At 48.1% G+C, this 26848-nt stretch overlaps 1 protein-coding gene across 1 annotated transcript in view; it reads left to right on the top strand.

Annotated features, from left to right (window-relative positions):
* Window positions 1–20076: 20076 nt before the first annotated feature.
* The window catches only part of PLPP3 (phospholipid phosphatase 3), a 43630-nt gene continuing 36858 nt past the window's right edge, over window positions 20077–26848 (top strand). Inside the window, exon 1 of the mRNA XM_066192877.1 lies at window positions 20077–20831. Within this exon, the coding sequence (XP_066048974.1) occupies window positions 20693–20831 (139 nt within the window). The 5' untranslated portion in view covers window positions 20077–20692. The remainder of the gene's footprint in view (window positions 20832–26848) is intronic.

Below are 26848 nucleotides of genomic sequence, written 5' to 3'. Positions count from 1 at the left end.
GTTCTCCACGTCCACAATGGCCAGGACAAGAATAGGGCTAAAATTAAACCACACACAGATGGCATGAGATGAAGAAATACTTGAAGTGGGGTTCACTGAAGTGTCAAAATCTGTTATTTGGACGGGGCTGTGGAGTGCAGATGTTCCTGCCTGGGGTGGAGGGATGCTGTCAGCTCAGTCCCTGCACGTCCAGTGCCTGGTTCATGTCTCAGCCAAGACCTCAGGATTTGAGTTCAGCCCCTGTGGGATGCTGGGCAAGTTCTCAAGGGTTACGTGCAGTTAAGGTTTGGAGTGCCCAAAGTAGGAGAAGTGGAGCTGAGCTAAAGTCAAAAAATCCCCATCCAAACCTTCCACTTGACTGCTGCCAAGCCTTAAATGTTTCAGTGGCTTTTGTTGGGGAAGATGTTATTTTGTTTTTGCTTTCAAGCTCCCCATCTGGGAATCAGCCAAAAGTCAGACCTCTCTTATTAACCCAAACTGCTCCACTTTTAACAGGGTTGAGCTGGGAAGTCACTAAGCCCAGAACAGCCCATGGAGCTGATATTCCTCTGCATCTTAGGAGCATCTTTTGTGCCTTGTGGTACCTGCAGCTCAGGACAAAGCTTTACCTGGGGGAAATCAGGAGTTCTAGTTCCCATTTCCAGTTGTGTCAACATATCACCTCCAATCACCATTTTTTAAGTAAACCTAGGTATTATATTATTTTTATTTAGCTCTCAATCTGTCTGCATTTCAGTTCCCCATCCTCGTAACTCATTCCACCTCCCTGCCTGTGTCTGAGAGGGCATTTTAGGCTGGAAACTCTCAGACCTGTTCTGAAAAATGTCTGTATTTATGGCAGGGCATTACCCTTGGTGGCAGGCTGTGAGTATGATGGGTTGGCTGTACCTTTGACAGATTTGTCCCCGCTGTTGTCCCTGGGCTGGGCTGTAGCACATAGTCCTGTTTGTGTGTGTGTGTGTGTGTGTTTTTAATAACCGTGTTGTTTTAACTGAAATGCCTCTCTCTGCCTGGCCCTGGCACTCTCAGGGAATCGCTCTCACCCTCTCTCATCACAGTGGCAAACTGAGAAAGGTTTCCTTCAGTCAGCTGGGGGAGAGGAGGAGGATTTATGAATCGGAGAAACACATTCCTGATGTGGAATAGGCACATTTCCCCTTCTCCCCCCCCCCCACCACCACCACTGCCCCCTGCTCAATAAAAGCACCATTTGTGTGGCAAATAGCCAAGGGTTTTATGAATACAGCTCTTACTTTGCCCAGCTGCTAGAAACCTTTCTCAAATATGAATTAAAATAAAAAGACTTGCTAGACACTTTTAACGCTCATAATTCTGCTATTTTTGGTCTGCGGTGGGGAGTTCTTGCATCAGAAATCTTGGTTGGAGAGGCTTGAGTGGCTTCTTTCAAATATTATTAAATTGGAAAAAAAATCTGGAAGATGGATGACTTTAAATAATCCCCCACATTATAAGGATCATCAGGAACTCGATGTGATTATGTCCCTAGATTTGATGCTTCCCTCGCTGTTATGGCTGTGAAATTCTGTCTCTGATATTTTATGGAGGCTTCCCCTTCCTTCAGAAGCCATTGGGGTGAGTTCTTGAGGAACTGGTCCAGTTGAGATTAAGTAATTTTAATAAATCAGCTACTGGGGAAAAAAAGATTGAGAGATTCCATGCATAAGAATATCTTACAGGTTTTAAGAAAAGCATTTTAGGTTCCATCCTGGGAATGAGTTTTGGTAGGAGATGTGGGAAACCACAGTAGCATTAGCAAGATGGTTGATTAAAAATCAAATTAAAAATCCATTTCTGACAGCTGAAGTTTTTCCCCCTCCCCCTTCCCCCCTGAATATACTTTTGAGAGAGCAGCCTGAATAACTTTGGATATCCACAATCAGTGACAGAGGGATCACCTTCCAGGAGGGAAGGGGCTCACACTGTGGCCATGGGTTCATCAGGACCTTCCCAAACATTTTGTGCATCTGTATTCCTGCCATGTGGCAGCCAGCAAGGCAGGGGAAAAAAGTCTGGACAAATATAAAATCTCACTCACTCAGATTTTGAACATGAATCAAGAAAATGTGTCCGGGGAGTGGAATCTAGCTGTGTGTAGGTTGCAGTGGCATGAAGATGGAGTGGGTGTAAGTTGCAGACATTCATTGAATGGTCTCTCATATATTCCTAGACCTGTGCACAGCAAGGAGAGGTGGAACTGAGAGCAAATCTTGCCTTATGAATTAGGATGGCATGGCAACAGGATGGCTCGATTTATTTGCAGGTTTATTTACAAGAGAAGTAGAGATTTTCCCCTTCTGTTGCATCAGCCTGAAACTCAACCAGATCGGAAATAAATTGCAGAGCCTCTCAGAGATGGAAAATCAGCCAAGAGGGTTTTTGCATTGGGATGTACACTCAGAAATTCAGATTTTTTTTTTTGACTGGTTGAAAAGTGTGTGTTCCCCTCATTGCACATCAATCCTGGCAGGATCATCTTTGAGGACGACAAGTGCCATGTCTGTAATGGCCTTCAGAGGCTGCCACAAACCAGATTTTGGTTCCATGAGTGGCATGTTAGTGTGGCTGTGAGCTGGAGGCTCATCCCAGGCTGCAGCAGCACTGTTTATGTGGGTCACTGAGCTCGGCACGGCCGTAGTGGGGAACGTGCGGGAGCTGTCGCACTCATTTGGAGAGGAGCCTTAATTATCCAGCAGCTCTGATGAGAAATAATTGCTAAAGGCTTTAGCACAAGTTGCCATTGTCCAAGAACTTGTTGACCCTCGGCTGCTCTGCAGGAATTTTGTGCACCCAGGCTTTCCCTGGCATCGATGTGCTTCCATGGGGAGGTGAGACCTCTTCCATGGGCAGTGGTGATCCATCAGCTAAAGCGGGGGAACACTTCACAGCACAGCAACCTGGCTGTGTACAAAACCCTCTAAAATGTCTGTACCAACACCAACTTGCAGCATTCCTAATTTCCTAATTGGAAATTCCCCTCCAACCCGTGTGTCCTACTGCCATGGAAAAATCACAATGAGTTAGGGCTGAAGGGCCAAAGAATTGTCACCAAAAGGACGTTTCTCTTACTTTTACCAATCAGAAGATAAACCACAAGCCCCACATATTAAAGGCTGTCTTCCCTGTTTCCCAGGCTTCTGAGTTAACCTCTCCCCAGTTCTTTCTTTACTAACCCAGCAGTGTATTGGGAAAATAAACATACATTTAACCATCCATGTTAAAAACAAGCAACCCAAAACCTCCTCCATGAGAAATAACAATCTTTTGTCTCTATTTTGTGTTCCTAAGCAGCAGCCTCATGACACCCTAACTGGATGTGTGCAGCAGTAGAGCTAGATAGTCAGGGATATCATATTTTGCTTAGGCTGTATTGTGTGTTTGTCCATCAGTTTTAATTTTACAGTCTTGCTATGGCTGCTTTTATAAGCAGGGATATCATTTTACTTGTGTCCTATTACAAGCCTGTGCATTAGGATAATTTTCCACTTTTTTTTTTTCCCCAATGCCTGCTGAATGCAGTTGGCTTTTCCCATGGACTTCAGTGTATGTTGTGTCAGGAATTTACTGATTGATTGGAGAAACGCTATATTGTAATAATCCCGCAAATATTTTCTAACCCACTCATGTGATACCAGACATCATCCTACAGTAGCATTTTTGGCCCATTCTCGTGCCTTGTGTAAATGAAAGCGATTTTCACAGCTGGCCTTCCCATCAGTTGCTCCTGCTGCCTCGAGATTAGATCTCCTAATCTGGTTTTATCATTTCTGTCAGTCAGCCATCCTGGTTTAATCCCTCCTGCTCTGCTGAGGCCGTGGAATGCTTCCAGCCTGAGGATGCCCTCTGGGATGGGAGCCTTGGGGCTGGCGTGGCTGTGGGAGCCGTGCTCGCATCCTCTGCACAAGTCTTTGGAGACCTGCTCTCAGATGAGAATCTTCATTTTTTCACAGCCCACTTGAGGAGAAGTCAAAATGTCTTTGCCAAGTTTCCTGGGCCAGGAGGGAAAATCTGGAAGGCGCAGATGGAGGTGGAATCTTGTGGGCTTCCCCTGAGAGCCCTACACCAGCACGTATTGCTGTGCAGGAATTACAGTGACAAAGCTTAATTAGCACAAAATGAGGTCCCGTTGAGTAATTCAGTGACATATATGGACCAGGCTGGGGTGTGTAACAAGTAGGAAACAGCAGATGACTTTGGGCCTTGTAAGCCTTGCACGTGCAAATGGAGCCTTGCTGTGTTCCCCCACCATCTGAGTCGCACATGTTCAGTGAAGGTGCCTGGGATTTGGCTCTTATCTCTGCATGGGAGGAGTGGGAGATAAATCTGAAGGGTTTTCCAGACAAAAGGAACTTATCAAGTAATACCGAAAGCAGAGGGCGCAGAGCCAGGCTCGGATTTGGCCCTTGCTTTGAGCAGAGTGGAAAGAAACTGTGGCCAAGGATCAGCTGGAAAACCATTTAACCCTCCTTGAGACTCAACAGCAGCTTTGCTGAGGAAGTCTGATTTGGAATACAAGCATGAGAAAAACAAAGAGAGCAATGATTGATACAGTGATTGGCAGCGTGTCTTGTAGGACAACCTGCAAACCTGGCTGCTGAAGGTTATCCCATGTGTGATCATGGGCTCTGATGAGGTAGAGCTGTAAAATACAAGAGGTTATAGTGGAAAAAATGCTGCTCCTGATCCTTTTCACCTCTTTTGATGTGCCTTTAACTTGCCCTGACTGCATCTCAAATTCTGGTTTAGGCATTAAATAAGTTAGGGTGAGTAGAAGCAGAGAGATTAGCTGAACAAATTAATGCATCCTAGTATTGAGGGCTTTTTTATTTATTGACATCCTCATTGTATGTTACATCTCAATTGTCTCATGCTCTACGTTCACTTGACCATATTTGCTGTGAGTCTTTATTCTCAGTTTATAAAGTGTCCAGTCTGACTAATTTCCCTTTTTTTTTAGATGTCCTGCTCCTTCTGAAGATCCTTGAATGCATCCAGAGGAGGTAACAAAGCTGGAAGACATGTCCTGGGAGGAAGGGCTAAGGATGCTGGGCTTGTCTCATTTGGAATCAAGTCCCTGGGACATGGAGAGGAAGGTGCTGAGCTCTTCTCCCTGGTATCCAGTGATAGGACATGTGGGAATGGCTCAAAGCTACACCACAGGAGGTTTAGGGGTAAGTATTTCATTACCAGGAGTGTAATTGTGTTGAGGAATGGTATTCACAATAATAATTGATAAATAAACGCTGTCTGTTGCTTTTTCTCCTTTCTAAAGTGATTGTAGCTACACCGGTAGGGAATGGTAGATGGGATTTTTGGCTAATGGCTGCTTATGCAGTTTAAGCCAGGTTTGGGCTCTTGCACAGGGATGCTTTTGGGTCTCCACGTGCAGAAGGAGCAATTTTTACTCTTAAGGCCGCCCTGGTGCTTCTTGAGCCATAATGAAGAAAGCCTGTGTTTTTTGGGGTTTTTTTGTGGAACTCACAGCTCGAAGTCTGGATTCTTGCTGCTTATCCTTCATTTGGAGTCCAATGCTTTCCTTTTTTTTATGAAGGATGAGGCTCTGTATTATCAACACAGTTTTCAGCACAATCCAAAACACAGCTCCATACTAACTCCTACGAAGAAAATTAACTCTACCTCAGCCAAAGCCAGCACAGAATCCTAAGAAAAAAATCCCACAAGAACTAACCTCATATCCCATCCTACTCCAGCTGCAAAGCAGAGGTTTTTGGTCTGCCTTCTCTGACATAAACACTGAGCAGCGTCTATTAAGACAGCTTTCCAAAACAAAACCCCCATCAAAACAGAAGGAATTGTGTATAATATTTCCAAGGGCAAAAATGAGACTCATTGCTTAGTGAGAATTATTTCAGTATTCAAGAGATGCGAACCTGTGGGACATGTACTTATGATTACTTGATATTTCCCAGTTATTTTTAACTGATGTATCATCTGATGTAAATCTCTTTTTTATAAAATGCAAAGTAGCTTGAAGAATAGAGCACCTCAAATCTTTGGAATTCAGCAAAAAGCTATGAAGAAATTAGGGATCTGTGTCAGAAAAATTGGGCATGTAAACAGCTGCCCGGTCTGCCTTTTGCATCCTGTAGGGAGTTCATCTGCTTTTCATGGCAGCTCTTGTCACCTAACACAGAGGGACTTTGAGCCATAGCTTGCGATCCCTCAGCACTGTTGCACAGCAGTTAGCTAATAGAAAACATTGTTCCCTGTAATGTAATGCTATTATTGTTTCAACTGTTTTGTTCAAGTTCTTTAATCTCTCCTCATCATCATCTCCTCCTGCATTTTTAATTATCAATGCTTTACATGAAGAAATGGTGAAGTGTGAAAGATTAGATAAGGGAACATCCAGCAGCCCTCTGCTCAGAGGGGCTGTGATCAGGGCTGTTGCACTGATTTGTTAAACCACAGCCTGTGTTTTATCAGCAGCACACACATCAAACACACTGAGCACAAATAAATACAGCTTCTAACAGGAAAAGGGACCCCTTTCAGCACGGTGCTTCTGCTTTCTGGCTCATGTGAGAGAGCAAAAAGAGTGAGTGTTTTTCTGTTAATGAGGAATGATGGAAGAGGTCTATGAGAACAAGACTGGGCTCATTTCAGATCTGGGGGTGGCTGGTTTGCTCCTGATTCAGAGTGATTCCTGAGCTGTCACACATAAGATGGCCTCAGCCAGTACCCAAGGGAGAGGGCAGTGCTCAGGGCTTGCCTTGGGACCCCGTTCTAAGGGGGAGCTGACTCTGATCCAGCTAGGACAGCCTTAGGATATTCTCCTGTTCTCCCAGGCTGGGGATTTCAACCATGCCATGTAGACCACACTTACCTTCCAATGTAACTGCTGAGACTGGCTCTGCCCATACCCTGTTGCTTTCCTGCCCAGAATTGCTGTGCAGAAATGCACCTGTTTCTGACAGATTTGGTTTCATTTTCTTGTTGAACAGTTCCGAAACCATTTAAGCCAAGCTTTACTAGGGCAGGTCTAAGCCAAAATGAAGTCTCACTACCCTTCTGTGCAGGTTCACCTGAGGTTAATCTTCACAGTTTGACCAGGTACAGGTTGTGCTGTTCCTGATGTGTTGAATGAGGTTGGGCAACATCTACCAGCATCTCCAGCTGCCTGGGAGGTCTGTTCTACCTTAAATGGGGACCTCAAAAAGTGAAGAGGAAAGACATTTTTGCAGGGCCTGTTGTGACAGGACAAGGAGCAGTGGTTTCTAATTAAAAGAGGGGTGATTCAGACTCGATATAAGGAAGAAATCTTTTTATGGTGTGGGTGGTAAAACACTGGCCCAGGTTGCCCAGAGAGGTGGTGGATGCTCCATCCCTGGAAATGTTCAAGGCCAGGTTGGACTGGGCTCTGAGCAACCTGGGCCAGTGGAAGGTGTCCCTGTTCATTGCAGGGGGGTTTGAAGCAGATGGTCTTAAAGTTCAATTTAAACTATTTCATGGTTCTGTGATAGCCACAGCCCCATTTAAAATCCTCCTGTCCTGCAGAAGCGAGGGGGGAAAGGGCGCATGCGAAACTGTTGGTAATATGTCGAAGAAACAAGACAGAGTGTGCACAACATCTTTAAACAAATCGCAGCTGCGTATTGCTCCAGGAGCCCAACACAAACATCCCACATGCTGGTGGGAGATGGAGCAGCCCCCTGCCTTGCGTCCTGCCCTCTGTTTGTCCATTCAGGACACTCTCCAGCTACTCCTGCTCTCCTCAGGTCAGGGCTATTCCAGGTATTCCACAGGCAGCACTATGCAGTGGGTTCTCTTCAATACACTGCAGGGCCTGACCAAGATCACTCAGGCAGGTATGTTCTTCCCACATTAAAGCCAATTAACTCTGGACGGGGATGAGTGAGAGCAGCATTTAGTCCAGTTTTGCCTTCTCCGCGGGTCGGCTCACGCTGGCTGGGGCCGAGTCTCACCTCTCGGCTGGAGGCAGGGCCTCCCGTGCGGGTGAAGGCCGAGCCATTAGAGCAGGGCAAGGCTTTGATCTCAAAATTGCCCCGCTTGAAGCTGCAGATGAAAAAAAAAAAAAAAGAAAAAAGAAGAGCTAATAAAGCAGCAGGCAAGGCTGCAAGTGAATCATTTCAGCTTCTCCCAGAGCAGGCTCAGTCCCTCTGTGCCCCTGAAATGAGGCGGGAGCCACGCACGACCCAGAGGTGCTGGAATGGCCTCATTGCAGAAAGAGCAGGGACATGCCAGCTCTGGGAGGGCAAAATGCCAGTGGAAGCAGAGGAAAGCAGGAGGATGGGTGGGTGGGAGCGTGCCACAGCCCATGGGGAGCTGTGGAGGAGCAGGAGGCTGTGGAGGGGCAGCTCTGTGCAGCCTCCTGCCCTGGCCCCGAGCTGTGGAGCCGCTGCGGCAGTGCCCAGGCTAATTCGGCTGGCTCTGCACCCCAGAGCCATCCAGCAGCTCCCAAACCAGACCTGACTTGCTCCCTGCCAGCTCCAGAGCAGCCTGAGCGGGGTGGATAGACGTGCCCTGAGGGTATGTCTGCATTGCAGTGCAGAGGTGAGACCTGGGCTGGGTGAGACGGAGCTGGGCTGCTCCCTGGGAGCACCCAGAACATGGGAGGTGTGGAGGAGGAGGGAGGGGTTTCACCTCAAAGAGCCTCATGATGCTTTTGGGAACTGAGTGTGGGTGGTGGAAGGACTTCATGGACTGGCATGTGTTGTGGTCACCAGTGGGGTGGCCATTCTGTAGAGATCACATGGAAAAATCATTAAATTATGGAATAATTTAGGTCAGAAAAGCCCTTTGAGGTCATTGAGTCCAGCTCCTAGCCCTGGACCACCAAGGTCACCACCAAGCCATGTCCCCAAGTGCCACATCAACACATCCTTTAAATCCCTCCAGGGATGGTGACTGCATCACTGCCTCGGGCAGCCTATTCCAACACCTGATAAACCTTTTGGTGAAGAAAGTTTTCCTAATATCCAGTGTAAACCTCCCAACCAGCAGCACTGGGAAATGGACAAATCGATAGTGCTGAAATTGGGAAAAATACACTGCCCTCTTCCTCAGAGTGCCTGGATCTTGGGGTTTGACTGAGGATCCTCAGCCCCTGCAACCTGGCAATGGGACCAACCCCAGCCCTTCAGCTGGTTGGTTCATCTCCAGGGAACCAAAACCATCCAAACAGATTTTGGATGACTCCAGAAAATATTTCCTTTTAAAGGTATCCCATCTCCTGAGTCTGTGCTGCAAATGTGGTTGCTTATTCCTGAAATTCTTCTGAATTAGAGAAAAAAACAAAATAAGGTAGATAAAGAGGTGGTTAGAAGAAATTTTATCACTCCAAATCACAGGTGATTTTCAGTGGGGTCTTGGGAAATAAAGTCTGGAACCAGCCAGGAGACCCTGGAAGAGGAGTGGAGATGATTTTCCTCCTGGCAGCTCCAGGCACCTTGGGAATTTCCTCTGCTCTCAGCACTCAGCACTAGATGGCATCCAAGGTGGGAATTTGGGCTCCCAAATGCAATCCTGGACTCTGAAATTATAATGGCACCTGGATTAAAAAATGAGGATCCCATCTGGATGAGGGGGGAAATCGAAGGGCTGAGGAGTTGGGAGTTTTTCCATCTCCTGCTGCCATCTCACTGTGCTGCAGCCCCCTCCAAGGTCTGTTCCACCACCTCAGCTGAGTGCTGGGCTGCCAGGACAGGAAAAAAATTGTGACAGAGGGAAAAGCAAAGGCACCATCCAGAAGTCAAGCCTGCAGGGATGCACTCACCCATCCTCTTTTTCCTTTGAATGCTGCCAGCCCTGTGGGTGCTTGGACACACAGCAGACTGCACACGTTGCTCTCTGCTTGTGTGGTGTCCCCCAAGGTGTGCAGCCTGGGGTGACTGGAAATGCAGCTGCTCTGAGCTGGAAAACATTTCCCACTGAGGGAATTACCTTTGCATCCTCCACCTTGTTTACTAAATAAGCCAAACAGTCCCTAGGCCATTGATGGGATTTGGGTGAAAGCAGAAGCACCATGAGAGACAACTCTTGCCTGGGAGATTTTTCCTCCTCTTTCTTTACCTTGCAGGTGTCTTCCTGCTGATGTGAGATAAGCATTTCTCCCTGTCACCCATCTGTGTTCTGCTGGGTGGGATTAGCCCCCCCCAGCCCTCCAGCTTGAGTAGAAATTTGTTCTTATCACCTCTCAACCAAGCCATGGACATGAACAGGTTCCTCAGGAGAGGCAGCTGTGCTTGACCCCTGGCTCAGGGCAGTGGCACTAAGGGCCAGCATCCAGGAAGGGGCTCAAAAGCACACGAAGGTGTGAGGAGCAGACAGGTAATGGTTACGTGGCCGTGGCCGTGGGTGGCTGCCTGGAGGTGCAGGAGCCACAGGAGGGACACCAGGCTCCCTCCCTGCCCTCTTTGCACTCTGCAGGTGACCTTAACAGCTTAATGAGCACTGGGTGATTGCCAGCATCATTTCCTGTGCTCTGGCCCTGCTGAGGAGGGTGCCCAGGACCAGATCCTGGAGGTGACTTTACAGCCACCTCTCCTGAGCCTTTCTACTCTGTCTCCAGCTTTATCTCAGGTCTGAGTATCTCACCACTGCCCAGAAACCATTCTCCCTCTGAAACACCTCTGTGTCCATACCTTTTGTTTTTCTTTTCCTTGTGCTTTCCTGGTGCGAACACAGCATCAAGCAGGGATGCAGGAGAGCTTTATTGAGGTTCTGCTGGAGTTTGAAATACTTCTCTTCCCAAAAGTATATGTACCTACAAGAAATAGCTTCAACCCAAGCCCTGAGCAGGCAGAGGCACTACAGACTGCTGTTTGTGTGCCCATTCCCTGTGCCTGCAATTACGGGGAAATTGCCATCATGTAAGCAGCAGCTGTATGAATAACTCTATTATTTGTTATTATTAGTCCTAGATGTGTGTTTTTCTTGAGATCATATCTGCACAAGAAGGCACATTAATAATAGCCTTTTGAACTGGCCCAGTTTAATTTCTATGGATCGTGAAACTTTTGAAGCAAGGTGCTGTTTATTGCTTTCTTCTGAAATCAAAGGTCTTAAGCCGCAGCAGAGAGAGCTCTGTGTTGTCCAGGCTGAGTTCTTGTAAGGGCAGGCGGTCATGTTGAGCTCACTCTCCTCATCTGGCATCAGCTAAAGGGTCTCGTGTTACAGCCTGGTGCCAGCCTATTTTAGGAAGCAAGATTCCCCTTTTATGCAATTATTTTTCATGCGAGTTTAAGTTCTGTTCTCCTTTGCTCTTCTTCTGTTTTGCTCTGTTCCCTCTCCTGCCTTCAGGTGGGGTATGTGATACAGGGAACAACAGCTGCTCAGCCACCGAGGTGCTGTCTGAGTGTGGAAAACATGAGCAAGAATGGGTCAAGAAATAGGAAAAAACCATGTGGAGTGTCCATAAAAAGACACGGAGCTGCTGCAGTGAGTCCAGCCACAAAGATCATCTGAGGGCTGCAGAACACTGTGGTGTTCAGCCTGGCGATGGTTCCAAACAGACTTTAGAGCCCCTTCCAGTGCATAAAGAGCCTCCAAGAAAGCTGGAGAGGGACTTTGGACAAGGATACGGAGGGGACAAGGGGCAGTCGCTTCACACTGACTGAGGGCAGGGGTAGATTAGGTAGAAGGAAGAAATTGTTCCCTGTGAGGGTGCTGAGGTCCTAGCACAGGTTGCCCAGGGAAGCTGTGGGTGCCCCATCCCTGGAAGTGTCTCAGGCCAGGCTGGACAAGGCTTGGACCAACCTGGGCCAGTGGAAGGTGTCCCTGCCCATGGCAGGGGCTGAAACAAGATGATCTTTACTATCCCCTCCAACCCAAACCATTTTGTGTTTCGTGTTTTCTCTTTGAGGGCCATTATGAGGAGCTTTTCACCCAAGTACGGTAGAAAAGAGTAAAATCAGGGCCAGGTTCCTTAATGCCTGTCATGACCTACCAGTATTTTTTGGGCTGCTTGTCAGGTGCCCACAGAAGCACACGCAGTCACAGAGCCACCCAGGCTGGCGGTCCTTGAAGAGCAGATAAAAACAAACCCAAATGAACACAGTGCCTTCTCAGACTTGTGTGATTTGTGCTTTTGCAGTTGGGGTTGTCACCCCAAAAAGCATTTTGCCCCATTTTCCCAGCAGCCTGTGGCACGAGAATTTGCTGCAGTCAGGAGGGTGTAAAGGTGGGAGTGTGCCTGGTGAAAGGTGGGCAGGTGAGGACGGGTAAAATGAGAACCCAAAATGCATCATTTTGAGGGGGGGAGGTTCTTTTTCTTTCATTTTTGAATACCAGCGTTTCAAAATAGTCTCGTGGTTTGGAAGCAGGAGGGTTTTGACATTCAGTGTTTGATGTTGGCAATTCTGATAAAGGAGATAAAGGGTCCTTGATGGAGCACTCGAGTTATTTGTGGACTGTTGGGCAATGACAGTCAGTGAACCTGTGTCTTTGTGTGTTTAAAGTGTAGTCCCTGACATTTGCTGCCAATTTTAGAGGGATTTACTCTTTGCTATTTCATAATCCCTGATTCAGAGCAAATTTGCAGATTTTGAAGATCAGAAGAGACCATTAATGCCATGGTCTGAGTCTCCGGATAGCTGAAGCCACCTAATTTCATCTTCTCCTGTACTGAGCCAAATACTTTGTGTTCAGCTGCACCACAAAGCAAGACATGAAGGTAGAAAGATCGACCACTAACCCAATACTCAAAAAAGTGTTCCAAGGTTTGATCATTGTCACTATTTAAAATAAAGTGGGCAATGTGCTTCTCATTTTTCTTAGTCCATCTTTGGGGGGAAGAGTAATTTATGCCCAAAAATTTATATAAAAGCAAGTATTTCTTCATCCCGTTCAAAATAAAGGAAAAGATAGGCTGGATATATATCCCAGGGAATCTGCTTGGCTTTACAGGGAAAATAGCCTCCTTCTAGTGGTTTGATGCTATGGTCTGCAAGGCAACTTTGTGTGCATTTGTAAAGTCATTTGAGCTGCATTAAGGTCAATATCATTACCTGAACAGATTTTTTTTTCTTCTTTACAGACATTTCTTCAGCCTCTGCAAATCCACTGTCCCAAGTAAAATTAAACTGGCACAGAAAACTGAAGCCAGAAGGGAAGTTTGGGCACTTAGAGGGAAAATGAAAAAGTTTTTTAACTGGAAATGTGTGTGACAAGTGTGACAAGGCTTGAGTATTAAAATGTTGTGTTGCAAGAAAATTTTTGGGGAAAGAATTGCAGCTAGAATGGGGGTGTGAAACAACTGGTTCATGCTGAGTCAGTAATTGGAGTGCTGTAGTTTTGTAATGCTCTACTAACCCACACTGTGGATCCTACCACTCCTCAGTTTTTGGGCCTGGCTCTTATCACGGAAGCAAACAGCCTCTGTGAAAGGGTTCAGAATACAAATGGGAGAGCAAATCCTTTTCAGAGCTATAAAAACCCTCTTGTGTTTTAAGGAGCCTGATCGTTTCTGGCAAGACTTTCAAAGGAAACAGTGTCTAGATCCTCTCGATGAATAGCGACATTAATATATTAGGTGTGTATTATGTAAATCTGTGCTTCAGTGGAGCACTGGATAAGATAAATGGGAGCAAAAAGCGGGCTTTGAAGGCTGCTGGTGAGATTTTGTGTGTGTGCTGTGCCCCTTGAAGGCCTGGTGCAGAACTCAGAGCCCAGTGAGGTCCTGCCCTCCCCTCAAGGAGCTGCTGCCATGGAACCCTTAAATTTTGTCACCACATGGCAAAACCTTGCTCAGCCACAGCACTGCAGGGCTGTGCCTGAAAAACTTCTTTTCTCCGTGTTTTGGTGCAGAGGCAGGGAAATTCCTCCATGGCAGAACTGGGCTGTGTATCTTCTTTACATCCCCCTGGCACTGCATGGCACAGATAGATGACCAGCAAACCCAGTCTGTGTGCTGGAGCAAATATTTGGGGAGGGTCCAGCCTGGCCCTGGCAAACACATTGAGATTCTTGAGGCTGGTGGACAATGACTTCTCAAGATAGAGAGACTTGGGAGCAGATAAGCCCAGGGACTCGTGCATTGTATACAAATACCTGGGCTGGCCCTTGCAGGTCATGTGTGGAGTGATGCTGGAGCTCTGCCCTGGTGAAACTCCATTTCTTGTTGTATAATTGTGCAAGACAGGATGGACAGAGGGTCCCCACATGTGGGACCACGTGCTTCACTTTTTTCTTGTGCTGCTTCATCACTTGATGAACCCCAATCTTACCAATCACACTTTTTTCTTTTATTTTTTTTTTCCTTGTCATGTCTTTCAAAAGCCTTTCCCTGCTTCCCCAGTTACACACACACACACACACATCCCTCCAGTACCATCCCACCAAAGCAGAGTCTTGATTCACTTTGGGAAGGCACAGCCTCATGTTCAGCATCACTTTTCCTGCTGCCCCACGGTGGCCACCACACACCTGCCCCACCAACACCCGTGTTCATCGTCAGGGCTTCACCCCTTGAAGGTGGTGCCAAAAGCTGCGGGGTGGCCCATAAAAACGGCTTGGTCTAGACGTGGAAAAAAGATATTAATTTTTCTTTCGCTTTTCACTTGGATGCGGAGCATTTTCAACCAGGTCATTGAGACGGTTTGCGACCAGAAATAAATCCAAGCCGAAAAAATGTCGGCGGACCTGTTTACTTTATAAACCACAAATGTTTGTATCCTGCAACAAATACCTGGGAAGTGCCCGGACCAGACATTACAAACGTGTTAACTACCCCGAGTTAACCAGTAATCAATTGGGGGAGAAAAACCCGAGCGTGGACCTCTCCTCTGAGACTGCTCTTTATAACGGAGCTTTCATTTAGACTCTGGCCTAGCAGCGTAATTAAACCGTGGCACATTCTTGACTTTCAAACAAACTCCTGGGAGCTGGCCAGCCCCGAGCACAGACCCGGATTTTACCAGGCTGGAAACCAGGGTGATGTTCCACCTCTTTCATGAGCTGTTGTTGACGGTGAAAATGCCTGCCCGCGGTAGAAATCGGGAATTCTACAGACAGCCCTTCAAGGCTACGCTAATAAACACGTGAAAGGATTTGGGGGAAATATATCAAAACACTGCTCTGTTGAAATGCTTTTTTCAATGCCACAGCTATGGGGGGGAGGTGTGTTACTGAGGCCTGAAATTTTTCATAATTAGCACGCATCAGTAATAATTGAGACTGTTGATTTTTGATTTTTGCAGTCCAAGTTTGGTCGTTTCTCTGTCAATACTGGGCCATGACCTGCCGAGGCGCCTCGATGGAGCTGGAGTTTGGCATTTCCAAGCGAATGCTGTGAAATGACAGTAGATGGTGCTGTTATTCTCCTTTTCGAAGACAGGGATGGTAGACGAAAGACAGGCACAACCGTGACTGTACACAAGGTGTTACCAGTCCCCAGGGTCCCCAAATTATAAGTCAGGCTCCTTCAAATCATGGGATTTGGTCTTTAGAAAATCTTAAATCAAATAACGTCCTTTATTACAGCTTCTATGTTTTGATCTTTCGGATGAGATTTCGAGCTCGCATTTTCAAGCTTTTTTTGTTGTGATCATGTCATTTGAAATTTATTTCCTTTTTTCATTTCTGCAATAATGCGAATTGAAATCCTCCAGTCATGTCAAGAGCCAGCAAGATTTAGGGGAACTAAATTAAATTAGGGAGAAACTTCAGGGTTGTGAAACTTGGCAGGAATAGAGATGCTGGTTTCAAAACAGGCTGGACTTTAAGTTGTTGGCAAATTGAATGTTGCTGACCCGGAGTGATTTGCGATGCCAGGAACGGGTCCGTGACCACACAATGTCCCACCCTCGGGTCACTGAGGCACGTGCCTGAGGGCTGACCCTCCTGGCCTGCATCAGCCTGGATCTCCAACTTCCTGAGCAGCACCAAACGCCGCATCAGCATGACATTTATCAGCTAATTCTTTTTAATGACCTGGAGGTTTATGAGGCTTGATCCTTCCCAGCCGCCCTGGGGAGGGCAGAACTGGGCCCCCTTTGGATTTCACTTTTATTTGCCTTTCTCTGCAATGACAGGTCTGACCGCAGCCTTTGTAAAAATTTAACAGGGCAGTGTTGACTGTGCAGGTTGGACAACCTGGCGCCGGTGTCCAGCATGGGGACACGGGCAGGGGACACGGCAGGTGTCCTGCCCTCAACCTCCTCCTGCCACGGGGTGAGCAGGGCAATGCCCCCACTCGCCGCCCCTCTGAGGGTGTTTTCTCCAAGCAGCAGCAGCTGGTGATGCTAAAAATACCCCTGAACAGGGTAGCGGTGGTTGAGCTTCGGACTTTTCAGAAGTTTACTGGTATTTCTGCCTTGTGACTCCAGTTCAGGCCACCTGGTGTTGCAGCACGTAACTGTGCTCCGATTTCCCCCTTCGGTGGGGAACAATCTCAGATAACGGATAACAATCAGCTCGCTTTCTTATTTTAGGATTGCTGTAGCCACGGTCATTAGCAGCTCCTAGAAATACAATAGGCAGGGCCTGGTCCTCCCACACTGCGTGTCCCCTCTCCCAGAAGAGCTGCTGCCAAAATCCTCCCTGTGACAGAAAAGCAAAGCGGGTTCCCAAGGAAGACCTGGCTGTAGGTCTGAGGGGGAAGGGGGGGCTTGGAACTGGGCAGCGCATCAAACTGAGCATCCCACCGGGCACACTTCAGGCATCAAACTGCTCTGCAGCAGCATCCACATCAGGAAGAGCAGAAGGGTTGCAACCTGGAGAAGAGAAGGCTCCAGGGAAACCTTAGAACCCCTTCCAGTACCTAAAGGAGAAGTGGAGAGGGACTTTGGACAAGGACACTGAGTGATAGAAGGGGGAATAGCTTTGAACTGAGAGAGGGCAGGGTTACATTAGGTATGAGGAAGAAATTCTTTCTTGTGAGGGTGGAGAAGCCCTGGCACAGAGAAGCTGTGGCTGCCTCATCCCTGGAAGTGCCATGGTGGAAGGTGCCCATGGGGAATGAGATGATCTTGAAGATCCCTTCCATCCCAAACCATTCCAGGATTCTGGGGTACTCTACACTTGTAAGTGGAGCAGCCCAGAGCACCAGGGCCATGTCCTGCCTGGCCAAGGAGCATTCCCAGGAGCTGGCCAAGGGCAGTGCTGCTGCCCGGCTGTCTCTGCACCCCAGAACTAATGCTGGACTGATGGAACACGTTGTGGGGACACCTTAAAGCTGTCCTGGGCCAAGGGGAGCAGTGTGGGGTAAGCAGGAGCATAAGGGCAGGCTACAGGTTCATGCCCTGCTCCAATAAATGGTTATTTTACATTAAATAATGTGTGGTATAAACTACTTCTGCAAGCTTCAGAGCAGAATTTGGAGCCTCCTCCCTTCCCTTCTCTCTCCCCACACCAACCCTGTGCAGCTGGTGGAAACACAAGCTCTCACAACCTCTCAAGCAAGAGGTTTGGGCTCCTCTTGCCCCAAACCAAACCTTACTGTCCTACTTGAGCACCCTCTTCTATGGAGAAGAAAGAAAAAAGGGAAATACAAGAACATTTTTACTGTTGTTTTTTGGTTTGGGTTTTTTGGTTTTGTTTTTTTTTCTTTTGGCAGATACCCTTTGGCCGGGATTATGTTGACTGGTCATGGTAAGTAAGTAACTAAAACCTCCTCTCAATTTTTAAGTTCTTGACTCGTCATGAACAGGTTTCCACATAGTTCTGTCCCACTAATACAATGACAAAGGGCCAGCAACAAGTTCCTGCCCCTTTGCCCATTCCAGGAGTAGCCTTAAAGAGATGATTCTCTTAAAATGACAAGACTGAATGAATAGAACTCAATTCCCTTTTTCAAATCCCAGTTGGACTGGGAAATAGATCAGGGAAAGAACAAGTGGTACAACAATTTTTGATCTTCCCTGAAATTTTATCAGTGTATTCCTTGCTCACCAGAGGTTTGGTCCAGTTGGGGTAGGAAGATGGTGAAAATCAGTCCTTCTTCAAAAATGCAGAGAAAAATTCACTAGAAATACAAACTCAGTTAGTTCAAATAATTAATATAAAACAAAACCTCAGTCCACAGTGAGAATTTCAAGACTGACTGAAAGGAAATGCTGAAGTCTTGAAGGATACTGTTGCATGGTGTATTTGATAATTCCATTTATGAATAAACAATTAATTATTACCAACGAATCTCTTGCATATTATTGACAAAGGCACAGAAGCTGCTTTTTGGCACTGCTGACTTACCCAATGTCAGATGTGAACTGGGCAGTTGTGGCTACTGCTCCCTTAAGAAATTGCCCAAGATTCAGATTTGTGTGCCCTGGCTTGCATCAATTAACAGCACAATCTTTTTGTTATGAAAATGCAAACATAAGTAGCCTGAGGGGTCTTGTAAATGCAAATACAAAACCCATAATTTCAATTTCCATGAAAGTACAAGAAAGCCTCTTTTTTTATTTTTATTTGCTGTTACAATGATAAGTCTCAATTTTTGTTTATTTTTTTTTCCTCCTTGCTTTGAACGCAAAATGGAATTTAAACCAGGGAATCGGGAGATTTGGGGATGTGGGGAGGCTGGAGCCAGCCGCTGGAATCTGTGGGCTCCCCTAGGCAGGGCCAGGCACTGAAGGGTGAGGGGAAGGTGGATGCTTGGCCCCACAGTGGACATGAGCTGAGCTGGGCAGTGTGCCCACAGCTGGGGCAGAATTCCCACGTGGAGATTCTTTCCGCTTGCTCCAGCCATCCAAGGAGCCTAAATTAGGCACCCACACCTCTGCCACGCACAGGGAAAATACAGAGAGACTTAGAGATGTCTCCTTCTTGGGCAGCTCGGCCCCCTGGGTGGGTGATTGGCACCATTTTGGGCCAAAAGTGATGCTTTTGTGTTCAGTGCCATGGGGTGATAACGGGCAAAAGAGTCCCTCAACGACAAGGGGAGAGGTGGCGTCTGATTTCACCTCACTGAGGCATCAATGAGGCTTTAATGAAAGAACTGGGGGAAGGTCTAAGATCTGTCCCCCCCCCCCCCCTTTTTTTTTTTACACCGCACATATAAAAGTAAAATTTGAAAACAGCCGGTTCACTTTCTTCCTCCCTCCCGGGCTGGCCTCAGTGTGCCCATGGATGTGTCTAAACAGATTCCTGGAAAACCTGCCCATGCCCAGGCAAGGGCACTCTCCAGCGCTCGGGTTATAGTCCGCAGCTCCGGGAGGAGCAGCAGGGAAGGGGGGCCTTGATGGGGGGCTCTCCTTGCCTGGAAAACACCAAGGGATGTAGCAGGATGTGTGCCAGCACACAGGTGAGAGCCTGAGGTCAAATGCACGACCCAAAAATAAGAGAAGTGGTAAACACTGTCCTGAGGTAGCAGCTCTCTCCCCACCTCCTGCACCCCTGCTCGGAGCAGAGCATTGCCCTCCTGCCAGCTCGGGAAACCTTTCCTTAACTTCCTTGATGATTTTTAATTAGCCCAAACGAGCGATTAACCAACAGAACAATCCCTCACCCAGCTCTCTCGTTACACTCATTTGATGGAGGTGGTGCTGCTGCTGCGGGAGGGCAAAGCCGCCACGGTTCGGAGACGGCACCTGGCAGGGTGGCACAGCCAAAAACTTCAGCCCGGGGTCGCCCCGCTGGGGTCTGCCAGGGTCTGCGGGCACCACACACATCATGTCCCGTCCCCTGTCTCAGCACAAGGAACAGAGCAAGAGGGCAGGAAGAAAAACAAACATGAGAAAAATGTTTATGAAGTTATTTGTTGTCAGTATTCTGCCCCTTGCACCGTTCCCAGCTTTCGGGAGTCCTCCAGCCTTGGATCGGCTGGTTGTTTTCCTTTCCCCCCTGCACTCCTGTATGAACGAACGCTAGAGGCTCCCTCCTTCTGGTTTGCGAGAGAAAACTTTAGTTCCTAACTCCTTTTTTTTTTTTTTTCTTTTTAAACTTCCCTCAGGAAAAAAATGTGGAGTTAATTATCTATGTAAAATGTCAGATGCAGGAAAGGGGCTGTGCTTACTTGGATATCCCATCCGAGGCGAAGTGACTGATTTTTTGCCCCCCCCCTCCTTTTTTTTTTTTTTCTTTTTTTTTTTTTTTTCCTGAGGGGTGGAAAGCCTCGCGAAATAAAAGTGCAGAACCGAGCCGGTGGCTCCCAGAGCGGCCGGGGCGGGCGCGGCGGGAGCCCCCAGCGCAGCGCAGCGGAGCCCAGCGCGGAGCCCACCTGCCCCCGGGGCAGCATCCCCCGCACCTTCTCCCGGACTGAGACCTTGATACTTACACATATACACACACACACATACATAGAGAGAGATATATAAATATATATATATATATACACACACTTTTTTTTTTTTTTTAAATCCTTCCCCCCGGCTTTTCCTCCAGGACTTTTCCACCGCCTTTGGGACAACCCGCAAACTTCTCGCTCGCTGCCCCTTTCGCTGCTTTCCTGGTGGTTTTGTGTTTTTTTGGGGCTTGTTTTGGTTTTTTTGTTTTGCTACTTTGATTTTTTTTTTTTTTTTTTAAAACTCGTCTCTCCTTGGGAAGACCCGCCTGCCTCTCTCGCCTCCCGTGCCCCACCGGAGAGGCCGGGAGCGGCTCCGGCGGCGCGGGCAGCACCTCCCCGGCGCACGGCGTGCGAGCCCGGCGGCGGCGCGGCTCAGCTCGGCTCGGCTCGGCTCCGAGCAGGCTCCCTGCGGCCCGGCACGGCCCGGCTCGGCTCGGCACGGCTCGTCCCGGGCGCTCGCCCCCGATAATGCAGAGCTACAAGTACGACAAGGCGATCCCGCCGGAGAGCAAGAATGGGGGCAGCCCGGCGCTCAACAACAACCCGGCCAAGAGCAGCAGCAAGAAAGCCCTGCTCATCTGCCTCGACTGCCTCTGCCTCGTCATGGGTGAGCACCGCGGGCTCCGCGCCCCTTCTCCCTGCTCCCGCACCCACCCCCCACCACCGCTCCCCGGGAAAAAAAAAAAAAAACTTTTGGGAAAGTTCGGCGGCGGGCGGGCAGAGCTCGGCCGTGCCCCGGCCGCGCCGCTTCACAAACAAAAGCGGAGCGGGGCCGCCGGGAGAGCCGGGCCGGGCAGCGAGCGGGGGAGCCGGGGAGCGGCCGGGCCGGGCCGGGGAGCGCGGGGGGCGGCCGGGGGTCCCCGCGGGGAGAGCCGGGCACGGCACCCCCGCACCCCGAGACGCTCATTTCTCGGTGATTTGCTCTCATTTGTGCCTGGCTGCCGGCGCGGCCCCGCTGCCCGAGGCGGGGAGCAGCCCGGGCGGTGCGCAGGGGGCACTGTGGGCTCGGGGATGCGCCCCGGGGGTGCCCCCGGCACGGGCCCCGCTCCCGGCGCTGGCTCGGCGGCGCCGGGGCCAGCTCCAGGTGGAGGCAGCGCTCTACGGGCAGCCCCGGCTCGTGTGTTTAGTTAATAATGGAAAATAGCAACTCTGGCCGCTCTGGTTGCTGTGTCGCTCTGCTGGCGGCTTTACCAGCGCTCCTCTCTTTCTCCCATCTCGCTGAACTCATTCCTTTGCAAGTCCGGAGCGCTCTCGCAGCCCCCGGCAGAGGTTTGGGTTTGCCTGCCTTGCTCGGCTTTTGGAGATGCGATGGCTTTTTTGGAGATGCTGTGGCATGGAAGGGAACTGTCAACAGCGCGTCTCAAAAAAAAAACAACAACTTTTCGCATTCCAAAACATCAACCCTTCCATTGTGGCTGCGATGCTGAATATTTAATTGACAGACACAGGCAGGGGAAATCAACTGGCTTCCAACAAAGAGATTAATAACACAACAGCACGTGAGTTTAATACTCCAGACACCACAGTCTTTAAAACAATTGTTTCTGCTTAGAGCCCATTTTTAAAAGACTGTCAGTTTGATTTAATTTTTATGCAGTTTATTGATCATCTGGTGTATATTAGGGGGCACTAATACATTAGTGGAGAGGCATGGTTTTCTCTTTATATTCCCACAAGAACAGGGGCCAGTGCAGAAAGCTTCATCTTCTCGGATCTGGAAAAAATAAAAATACTTGATGTCCCATATATGAAACTAATAAAAGTAGAAACCTAACTAGCTGGACTTACCTCACTTATTTGAGCAGAAAGTCGAATTCCTAGTAAAGCAGCTCCTAGGAGTCAGAACTTTTAAACTTTTATTTACTCAAGTTTTTCTTAACTTGAGGCATTCCTGGCATGAGTAGGTGCTGTTTGAATGGGGAAAGGGTTTTGCTTCCCCTTCTCTGGACTAAGGGTCCTAAATGAAAAAGCAGTTGGTTGACATGTGTTATTCTACTTGTGCTACTTTGGGTAAACAGGACTTATCAAGCATCACTGGAAAGTATTGTTAGCAGGGAATAATGTGATGCAGCAAAACTCTGATTGTTGCTTTGTTTCAGGTTGCTACAGGTGGAAATCGGGAAGTAAACACCAGAGTTTGGCTTCTTTAAGGGTTTTTGTTGGGTTTCTTCGTTGTTGTTTCGTTGGGGTTTTTTAGGGTGAGGAGCATTTTAAAAAAAGCATGAATGCAGTAGCTAAAGGAGAGTTTAGATCTGGCTGATCACTGGCAAGTGAAGAGCATGGGTGAGGGAGGTGATTATGGGATGGAGAGCCCAGGATGTGTGTTTGGGGATGGATAGCTCACGATGTGTGTTTGGGGATGGGCTTTCCAAATACACCCGGACCAGGACCAGGAGTATCAGACCTGCTGGTGGATGACTGGACATGAGTTGCTGTGAAAGCTGCCCCACTCACAGGAGGCTTGGCTTGCTCTTCCCTCTCCTTTTGCTGGGGAAGACTATGAGTTTATAGTTTCCAAGCACTTGATTCCCATTTTCTTTTAAAAAAAATCTCACGAAAAACCACTTGGAAAGTGGGAAAAAGGTGCCCTAGCTTAACCCTTCCTGTAAGAGAAAGGTGAACAGGTACAAGTTGATGGATATTTACATATTCACTGGGGAAGAAAAAAAAAAGGGTTCTTTTTAAGGTAATGAGGAGCAGAATTGGGCGAAGTGACCTTTTTTGGGGTGGAGGGACCAGCAGAGGTCTTCTGCTGGTGCATGTGGGCACATGGCTAGTGGCCTCCAGTGCAGTCAAACTGAGTTACGCCTCTTGAGCAGCTGCCCGAAGACTTTCAGAGAAGCAGGGGAACAGAAGGCTTTTTCTCATCTGAGGACCACTTTAGGAAATACTAAAACTGGCCATTTGATTTGCAGAAACCTGTGACGCTGCACTGGCTCCTTCTGCAGGTAATGCCATAATTCGGCCTTGAACTGGTTTCCTCTGAGGGGAAAAGGAAAAGAGTGAACTATGGCTGAAATGTTTTTCAGAAATGACACACGCTCTCTGAGGCTGTAGATGTCTACAAACCCTTTGTTTACACATAAATTTAAACAAATTACCCAGAAGACAATTACCATAAACATCTGAGAAAGTCTGAATTAGTAAAGCTGAGCTATCAGGAGCTTCCTTCAGCTTTAATTTGGTGAGAGTAGTTAGAAAGATCCACTTTTGCCTTTCATCCTTAAGCAGTATAATGGTTATCTTGATAGCAAATGCGTAAGAGGAAGATGTGTATCTTCTTTTCTTGGGAGCCATGGGCAGGTGAAGTGGGTTGGATGAAGATCCACTGGACCAGACCTTCTGTTTCTTCTGCATTTCCAGCTTGAGCTGAGTTGGCAGGGAGCTGGATGTTACTGAATGACCAACCCACTCCTCTAATGAGTGCACTTGGCACTCATAAATCCCTGGGCTCTTACATGAACAAGAGGTTTGATCGCCGTCACTGTGAACTTCCCAGAAATTCCATGCCTGTGCCTAACTCAGTAAAAAAAGGCAGAAAAGAACTGAGTGTGCATTTATTAAAGCAGGTCATGCAAGGGGGGAAAATAACTTTCCCCATCTGCTTCCTCCTCTTGGGAGGGCTCTGTTTTGAGAATTGGAAGATGCTTCCTGAAATTGTTAGGGCCACGGGCGAGCTTGGTGGTGTGGAAGAGTCCCTGCTGCCCTGTCCCTGTCTCCTGATCACTGCAAAACATCTGAAAATGTGATTGAGGGCATCTGAAGTTCCTCCTGCTGAGCTGGTTGGTGTCTTCACTTTGTAGAACAGCGGGGAACTCTGAGCAGCAAAACAAGAGGTGTGATGAGTGGACCTCACTCCATCTGATCATCCTCAGCCCATCCCTCTGCCAGGAGTCTCCTGCACCTCCTACCTGGAGCTTAGAGTTGTTACTGAGGGGAACTGGGGTCATCCTGTCTGGGACAGATCTTGGGGGGGGGGGCAACCTTCCTTGGTGCCATGGGGTTTTGCTGTCCTGCAGCAGCCACCAAACCTCCTCCTGATGCAGGAGATGTGGCCAGGTGGGGAAAAACCTCCTGCCCTGACCCTTGAGGTGGGATGTTCTGGAGCCTGGCCCCAGAGATGCAGCGTCTAGGGTTAAATTTACTCCTCTCAGACCTGCTGTTTTCCCTTGGCAGGGACTCCTGGTGTTCAGCAAGCTCTGAGCAGCCACCTGTGCTCTGCTGACGGGTGCTAAGTCAAGCATTTAATCTCGGAAGAGGGGAAGGCTGTGTCAGCAAGGGTGATAGGGCAGATGAGGGTCTTCAGTAGCTTGTATTTGTGCAGCTTGTGCAGGTAAAACAGCTTCCAAAAAGTCCTGCTTGTGCCATAAAATAGAAGGATTTCATCTGGCATACCTGCTTCTGAGGCTTGTGGAAATTGGGTTTATGGGAGCATATGTTTCAGGCTGGTGGGATGTAAACTGCACATAATTTACTGCCCTTCTTCTTTTCTGCCTCTAATTTAATTTTCTCTCTTCTGTCAGTCCCAGTTAATCTGTACAACACAAGTTTTACTGCCTTGGGGAGGTTATTTGAAGCAGCAGACGGATAGACCTCTTGCAACCTTAATATCTCTGCAGCTTTCTCACAAATTTGGCATCTCCTGTAGGGAGCTTGATGCTAAAATGAACTTTGAAAGTAAATATTTATGCTAGCTGGACCTTGACATGTTTATGTAAGTGAGGATATAATCTTATAATTTGGGCTAACAGTTTAGATTACTCTTGACTTTCCTCTTCTGTGCAGAAAATTGTGTAGTCCTCCAGCTCTCAGAAGCAAAAAGGATTTGAGCTCTGCCAGGGGCCCTGTCGCTTCATCACAAAAATTGCTGCAAACAGGCCTGGGATTGTCATTTAAGTGTAAGGAGTGGGAGGAATTGAAGATGAGGGGTGAGGTTAGAGCTATTTGGATGGTGTAAAGCTGGATGTGATGAGCTAAGCAACTTTGCTTTGTTTGGGTTGGGGCTGTTGTTTTTACTTTTAGGACTACCCCACTGCGCAGCACTCACTTGTCGCATGGGTAGCATCTGTCTGTGCACCTGAAGAAGACGCTGAGCCAACCATTTCTTGTTTTCTGCAAGGGAGAGCTAGACCTGGCTGTGCCAAACCAGCTGGACAGTCCCAACCCCTCGGTGTTGCCTTCTCCACGCTGTGCCAGGGAGGACTGAGCCCTCACCACACGGGAGAAGCTGTGTGGGTGGAGAGTCATCATTGTGTTTTGAGCATCCCTAGGTGGGGTTTGGTCGTTAATGTTTATGTATCACTCCAAACCTGCAGGATCTCCTGGTGGCAGCGAGCTCCTGGCCAGGGATGGCTGCTCTGGAGGTGGTCTGGCAAAGGCAGGTTGGCAGAAGTGGCACCTTGGCATGGGGTTGTTGTGCAGGTGGACTCTGCCATAACTTGGAAGTAAAGGAGCTTTTTTTTTTTTTTTTTGAGTCTGGAAAAGCTTATTGAACCAACAGTCAGCACCTAAAGTGTGATACCCATCTGTTGTGCCTCCCTTGAAAGACCAAAGGAGCCAGAGATGACTGGAAGTAAAGGCGAGAGAAATATTTTGGAGGTGTTTGAAATCCACTTTTTCTGCATTTGCTTTGTGAATACAAACAAACAAACAAAAAAAGACAGCCGACCTATCAAAAAGAGATTATTAGTGACAATTATACTTGAGGTGTTAATTGCAGAACAAGGAAATGCTGTACCTATGGCAGACCAAGTCCTCAGGGGTATAAATCTGTTGGCTTTCCCGAGTTGGTGGAACTTGGCCAGCCTGAAGATGTGTCTCCAGGAAGAGCAGAATTACGTGCAACTGCTTCATGGCCAGGAGTGCTTTGAATCCCGTGTACCTGCTGCTGAGACAGGCAGGAGATGGGAATCACAATTACAGCAGATGACATTTTTTTAATTGTCTGTTTGTAGTGAGCACAGAAAATAATATAAACATCGCTCCCAGATCAAACGGATTATTTTTATACCCTTTAAATCTCGATTTAATATGCATGCCTTTCCTGGGCTGCTCTGGTCTGACTCTGTTTGTCTGGATACAGGCTGGTGGTGTCTCTCCAGATGTGTGTGCTCCGTGTACCACCCAAAAAATGGTTTGCATACCACAGCTGGGGGAACCTCTGGCAAACCAGGGCCCCTCTTCAGCCTCTGAGATAGGCAGGGTGTTTGTGTGGCTCCATCTCTGCCTGAAATGCCTTCAAAGAGGGGGAGGCAAAGGCCCAGCTCTGCTGCATGGCTCGCTCCGGCGGAGCAGGCTCCATCCTCCCCGTTCCCTTCATACAATGCTCCCACTTCATCCATAGTAATCCAGAAGGGACCCTTGTGGTCTCCCGGCCTGCCTGTGCCTGGAACAAGGGCCTGCCTGTTGAAGGCAGCGTGGGGAAAGGCAGCAGCCTTCAAACCCTCCTATCCCAGCGTCCACACAGCCGGCGCTGGGAACAGCAGCGTCCCTGGTATCCCAAGGGGCTGTCTCCCAGTGGGGGAAGGAAATGGGGAAACCCCCTCCCAGGATGTGGCTTTCCCCCCTGCCAGCTGGGGTTTTGTATGAGCACTGTCATAAATATATATATTTGTTTTATTTTTT

This window comes from Chamaea fasciata, unplaced genomic scaffold (assembly GCF_029207755.1).
Source record: "Chamaea fasciata isolate MVZ Bird 193981 ecotype frontalis unplaced genomic scaffold, bChaFas1.0.hap1 SCAF_10, whole genome shotgun sequence".
Classification (NCBI taxonomy): Eukaryota; Metazoa; Chordata; class Aves; order Passeriformes; family Sylviidae; genus Chamaea; species Chamaea fasciata.
The sequence above is the reverse complement of the archived record's forward strand: the minus strand, read 5'-3'. Positions and strand labels throughout refer to the sequence as shown.